Source organism: Oncorhynchus gorbuscha, linkage group LG05, assembly GCF_021184085.1.
Source record: "Oncorhynchus gorbuscha isolate QuinsamMale2020 ecotype Even-year linkage group LG05, OgorEven_v1.0, whole genome shotgun sequence".
In the NCBI taxonomy this organism is placed as follows: domain Eukaryota; kingdom Metazoa; phylum Chordata; class Actinopteri; order Salmoniformes; family Salmonidae; genus Oncorhynchus; species Oncorhynchus gorbuscha.
The window spans coordinates 7,350,089-7,356,564 of NC_060177.1; the positions used below are offsets into that span (position 1 = coordinate 7,350,089).

At 41.8% G+C, this 6,476-nt stretch overlaps 1 protein-coding gene across 1 annotated transcript; it reads left to right on the forward strand.

Annotated features, from left to right (window-relative positions):
- The first annotated feature begins 1,085 nt into the window (after window positions 1-1,085).
- Window positions 1,086-6,213, forward strand: LOC124034993 (dual specificity mitogen-activated protein kinase kinase 5-like). The gene is made up of 3 exons (XM_046348380.1): window positions 1,086-1,524; window positions 1,634-1,682; window positions 5,920-6,213. The coding sequence occupies exons 1-3, from the start codon at window positions 1,393-1,395 to the stop codon at window positions 6,075-6,077; spliced, it is 339 nt and encodes a 112-aa protein (XP_046204336.1). The 5' UTR covers window positions 1,086-1,392; the 3' UTR covers window positions 6,078-6,213.
- The last annotated feature ends 263 nt before the right edge of the window (window positions 6,214-6,476 follow it).

A 6,476-nucleotide genomic window follows, 5' to 3' on the forward strand; every position in this document is an offset into this window, starting at 1 on the left:
CAGCTGCGACACAGCCTGGGATCAAACCCGGGTCTGTAGTGACACCTCAAGCCTTAGACCGCTGCGCCACTCAGAAGGCCATAACGGCCTTCATTTTGCTGGATACCAGGAAGAGTACAGGGATCCATAATAAATAAAAAATACCTTTTGATGTAAATGTTTGAGGACAAGGTTATGTTCTTTCTGGATTCCATTAGAATGACAATTGCAGAGTAAGAGACAGATATACAACTCTTACAATTCCAACTAATGAATCATGCAAGATAATGTTCTTAATTTTACCTCTAAAGTGGAGATGCTTAAAAATGATTTTTTTTGCCCGCTCTACAGACGTCTATATAGGTCTGTTAATACTAGTAAAGGGTCAGTGCACAAAAATCATATTTTTTCATTCATATTTTTCTTACATTCTGATATTTCAGCACCCCTATCTCCCGCGGCTATGTCCCTCGACTGATTTATATGCATTTATGTGCCAGACCACGCCCATGTGAATGTTTATTGGTCAATTACGGACATATTTCTTTAGGTACTTGTCTGAAAAATATTGGGTTAAGAGACTTTTGTCCATAGATGCCACATATCCAGTTTTGTGCAGATTGGTCATTCGTTGCCAGAAGAGTATCGTTTTAAGTGTTTATCACAACATTCTAAATGGCGGAAATCTATAATGGCGGACCTTATGGTTCCCTGAGACAAATGTGTTCCTTGTGAAGAGAGGGAACTAAGTACCGAATTTCACGACTTTAGGTCAAAAGGGGTGAGGGGTGTGACTTTTCAAAGTTTTCATTTTCAATCTCTTGTTATAGCGCCACCATCTGGCCAATCAGTGTAATTTTGTAAATCCCGGATCTCTATGGCAAGCCGTATCATACACCCACCTTTCACTAACATATGAACGAATAAATGGAGACAGATTCAAAGTCCCCTCCCCGATTTCATCATGTGGGACAATAATTGTCTGAACGATTGTAGTCTACAGCGCCACAGAAACGTATGGCTCCTACTACAACCATAGAGTCAAAGACTGTGATAGAGTATTCCAGCCAGCTCGTAAATCTATATCCGGTTGGAAATACGAAAACTTCCGGTGAACTTCCTGGTTTTGTTTGCATAGCGGCTAACTTTGCTAGCTATGTCATTTCCAACTATTTAAAACGCTCTTTGTATGTCCGTGACTCAAACTGTGTTGGAAACGTTAAAACGCACTCTGTCGTTGACAAGACCTGCAATGGCTTGCTCTTAGTCATGCAAGTAACATTAGTTGAAATGTAGTAACTGTTAGCTAACGGCTAACTTGACAGCTAATGTAGCTAGGATAGGAATAGGATATGCTGTTAGGAAGTTAGCCAGCCAGCCAACACGGATTATGTTTCTGCTTATTCGTCTGTTATGCTTCTACTTGTTTTAAATAACTTCTGCGCTATGGACACCGAGGGAATAGAGATCCGTATAAAGACTCCCGTCGGGGATATGGACTCGTCCGTGGACTGCCCATCACTTTTGAGCTTCAATGACTTGTTGGTGAGCGCTAGCTACAGTTGCAAAGTTTCCAGTTGGCTAGGCTAAGGACCTAGCTAGTTAGCAACTGTTTTGCTTTACCGTTCATATCTTTCTAAATCTATTTTTGCAGGTCGCTATAAGGGATGTCATGCCCGAAACCACAATCACTGCGTTTGAATGTAAGTTACCTCATGAAAAGATTGACATTCTGAGATTTCATCAGCCTGGTTTCCTGTTGTGGAGACAGTTTTTCATTACACCAAACAAATGTTTAAGTCCGTTTGGCAGACTTCTACCCAACTATGTTTAGTTACAACTGAAAAGCTCCGTCTACTACTAGTACTCAGTTGCTACTTAACTTGCCTTTTTGGCTGTACTGTCCTTAATACCCAGTAAGATTGATTGTTTTCAGTTTTTGCACACCAAAAGGATCATGTAGGCCATGTTCCTGGGTGCAAGTTGCCTCTAGACACTGACCTTGGGTCAGTAGCATTTTCCTCACTAATGGTAGTGGAATGGGATGGGGAAGCTGATTCTAGATCGGTACTAGGTGGAAACTTAGTCTGGACCAAGTTTGTGAAGCCAGGACCATTAGGCCTGCTTCCATTAAAGGCACAATATTTAAACTCTGGTCCTCACGTGTCTGATTTTCTTATCCTGTAACTTTAGGATGAATGAATTGCTTTGTTGGATGTTATACATTGGCTTTCACTGTTACAAAGCAGTCATCTATTTAAAGGCAGAATACTCTGCGCAGGTGTAGAGCTGTGGTTGAGGGTAACACTCCCGGTACAAGTCACATATACAATTCCCCACTGGAGACCAGGGTTCAATCCCTGCATCCACCTTTCCTATTGTGTCCCCCACCTGCCAAAACCCCACTCTGATTTTCCATACTGTTTCAATAAAGTGTCAAAATACTCTCCAAAATATATATATTTGAATACACATCACTGGACCTTGAGTGCTGAAGTTAATAACAGCATTGCTTTGATGGAATCATATTCTTAACTATTTGCTGTATTGATTTTGTTCAAATTAATCAATCTCTATTTAAACTATCATGATGATGACACAGCCCAATAACTATAGCTGTTGATAACACAGCCCAGTAACTATAGCTGTTGATAACACAGCCCAGTAACTACAGATGTTAATGATGACACAGCCCAGTAACTATAGCTGTTGATAACACAGCCCAGTAACTATAGCTGTTAATGACACAGCCCAGTAACTACTGCTGTTAATGATGACACAGCCCAGTAACTATAGCTGTTAATGATGACACAGCCCAGTAACTATAGCTGTTAATGATGACACAGCCCAGTAACTATAGCTGTTAATGATGACACAGCCCAGTAACTACAGCTGTTAATGATGACACAGCCCAGTAACTATAGCTGTTAATGATGACACAGCCCAGTAACTATAGCTGTTAATGATGACACAGCCCAGTAACTATAGCTGTTAATGATGACACAGCCCAGTAACTATAGCTGTTAATGATGACACAGCCCAGTAACTACAGCTGTTAATGATGACACAGCCCAGTAACTATAGCTGTTAATGATGACACAGCCCAGTAACTATAGCTGTTAATGATGACACAGCCCAGTAACTATAGCTGTTAATGATGACACAGCCCAGTAACTATAGCTGTTAATGATGACACAGCCCAGTAACTATAGCTGTTAATGATGACACAGCCCAGTAACTATAGCTGTTAATGATGACACAGCCCAGTAACTATAGCTGTTAATGATGACACAGCCCAGTAACTATAGCTGTTAATGATGACACAGCCCAGTAACTATAGCTGTTAATGATGACACAGCCCAGTAACTATAGTAACTAACTAGCTGTTGATAACACAGCCCAGTAACTATAGCTGTTAATGATGACACAGCCCAGTAACTATAGCTGTTAATGATGACGACAGCTCAGTAACTACAGCTGTTAATGATGACACAGCCCAGTAACTATAGCTGTTAATGATGACACATCCCAGTAACTATAGCTGTTAATGATGACACAGCCCAGTAACTATAGCTGTTGATAACACAGCCCAGTAACTATAGCTGTTAATGATGACACAGCCCAGTAACTATAGCTGTTAATGATGACACAGCCCAGTAACTATAGCTGTTAATGATGACACAGCCCAGTAACTACAGCTGTTAATGATGACACAGCCCAGTAACTACTGCTGTTAATGATGACACAGCCCAGTAACTACTGCTGTTAATGATGACACAGCCCAGTAACTACAGCTGTTAATGATGACACAGCCCAGTAACTACTGCTGTTAATGATGACACAGCCCAGTAACTACAGCTGTTGATAACACAGCCCAGTAACTATAGCTGTTAATGTTGACACAGCCCAGTAACTACAGCTGTTGATAACACATCCCAGTAACTATAGCTGTTAATGATGACACAGCCCAGTAACTATAGCTGTTAATGATGACGACAGCCCAGTAACTATAGCTGTTAATGATGACACAGCCCAGTAACTACAGCTGTTAATGATGACACAGCCCAGTAACTACAGCTGTTAATGATGACAGCCCAGTAACTATAGCTGTTAATGATGACACAGCCCAGTAACTATAGCTGTTAATGATGACACAGCCCAGTAACTACAGCTGTTAATGATGACACAGCCCAGTAACTATAGCTGTTGATAACACAGCCCAGTAACTATAGCTGTTGATAACACAGCCCAGTAACTATAGCTGTTGATGATGACACAGCCCAGTAACTACAGCTGTTAATGATGACACAGCCCAGTAACTACAGCTGTTGATAACACAGCCCAGTAACTATAGCTGTTGATAACACAGCCCAGTAACTATAGCTGTTAATGATGACACAGCCCAGTAACTATAGCTGTTAATGATGACACAGCCCAGTAACTATAGCTGTTAATGATGACACAGCCCAGTAACTACAGCTGTTGATAACACATCCCAGTACCAGTAACTATAGCTGTTAATGATGACACAGCCCAGTAACTATAGCTGTTAATGATGACACAGCCCAGTAACTATAGCTGTTAATGATGACACATCCCAGTAACTATAGCTGTTAATGATAACACAGCCCAGTAACTATAGCTGTTAATGATGATGACAGCTCAGTAACTATAGCTGTTAATGATGACACAGCCCAGTAACTATAGCTGTTAATGATGACACAGCCCAGTAACTATAGCTGTTAATGATGACACAGCCCAGTAACTATAGCTGTTAATGATGACACAGCCCAGTAACTATAGCTGTTGATAACACAGCCCAGTAACTATAGCTGTTAATGATGACACAGCCCAGTAACTATAGCTGTTAATGATGACACAGCCCAGTAACTATAGCTGTTAATGATGACACAGCCCAGTAACTATAGCTGTTAATGATGACACAGCCCAGTAACTATAGCTGTTAATGATGACACAGCCCAGTAACTATAGCTGTTAATGATGACACAGCCCAGTAACTATAGCTGTTGATAACACAGCCCAGTAACTATAGCTGTTAATGATGACACAGCCCAGTAACTACAGCTGTTGATAACACAGCCCAGTAACTATAGCTGTTAATGATGACACAGCCCAGTAACTACAGCTGTTGATAACACAGCCCAGTAACTATAGCTGTTAATGATGACACAGCCCAGTAACTATAGCTGTTAATGATGACACAGCCCAGTAACTATAGCTGTTAATGATGACACAGCCCAGTAACTATAGCTGTTAATGATGATGACAGCCCAGTAACTATAGCTGTTAATGATGACACAGCCCAGTAACTATAGCTGTTAATGATGACACAGCCCAGTAACTATAGCTGTTAATGATGACACAGCCCAGTAACTATAGCTGTTAATGATGACACAGCCCAGTAACTATAGCTGTTAATGATGACACAGCCCAGTAACTACAGCTGTTAATGATGACACAGCCCAGTAACTATAGCTGTTAATGATGACACAGCCCAGTAACTATAACTATAGCTGTTAATGATGACACAGCCCAGTAACTATAGCTGTTAATGATGACACAGCCCAGTAACTATAGCTGTTAATGATGACACAGCCCAGTAACTATAGCTGTTAATGATGCTGTTAATGATGACACAGCCCAGTAACTATAGCTGTTAATGATGACACAGCCCAGTAACTATAGCTGTTAATAACACAGCCCAGTAACTATAGCTGTTAATGATGACACAGCCCAGTAACTATAGCTGATAACACAGCCCAGTAACTATAGCTGTTAATGATGACACAGCCCAGTAACTATAGCTGTTAATGATGACACAGCCCAGTAACTACAGCTGTTAATGATGACACAGCCCAGTAACTATAGCTGTTAATGATGACACAGCCCAGTAACTATAGCTGTTAATCTGTGTTTCAGATGAGGATGAGGTGGGCGATAGAATCACTGTGAGGAGTGATGAAGAACTCAAAGCCATGTTGTCATATGTGAGTATTGTTCTCTTCAACATTACACTTTGTTGGACTCCCATACCCCCAGTTTACCTGACTAGACTCCCATACCCCCAGTTTACCTGACTAGACTCCCATACCCCCAGTTTACCGGACTAGACTCCCATACCCCCAGTTTACCGGACTAGACTCCCATACCCCCAGTTTACCGGACTAGACTCCCATACCCCCAGTTTACCGGACTAGACTCCCATACCCCCAGTTTACCGGACTAGACTCCTATAACCCAGTTTACCTGACTAGACTCCCATACCCCCAGTTTACCGGACTGACTCCCATACCCCCAGTTTGCCGGACTAGACTCCCATAACCCCAGTTTGCCTGACTGCACTCCCATAACAACAGTGTGCCTGACTAGACTCCCATACCAACAGTGTGCCTGACTGACTAGTGTGCCTGACTGCCTATAACAACAGTGTGCCTGACTGCACTCCCATAACAACAGTGTGCCTGACTACTCTGCCA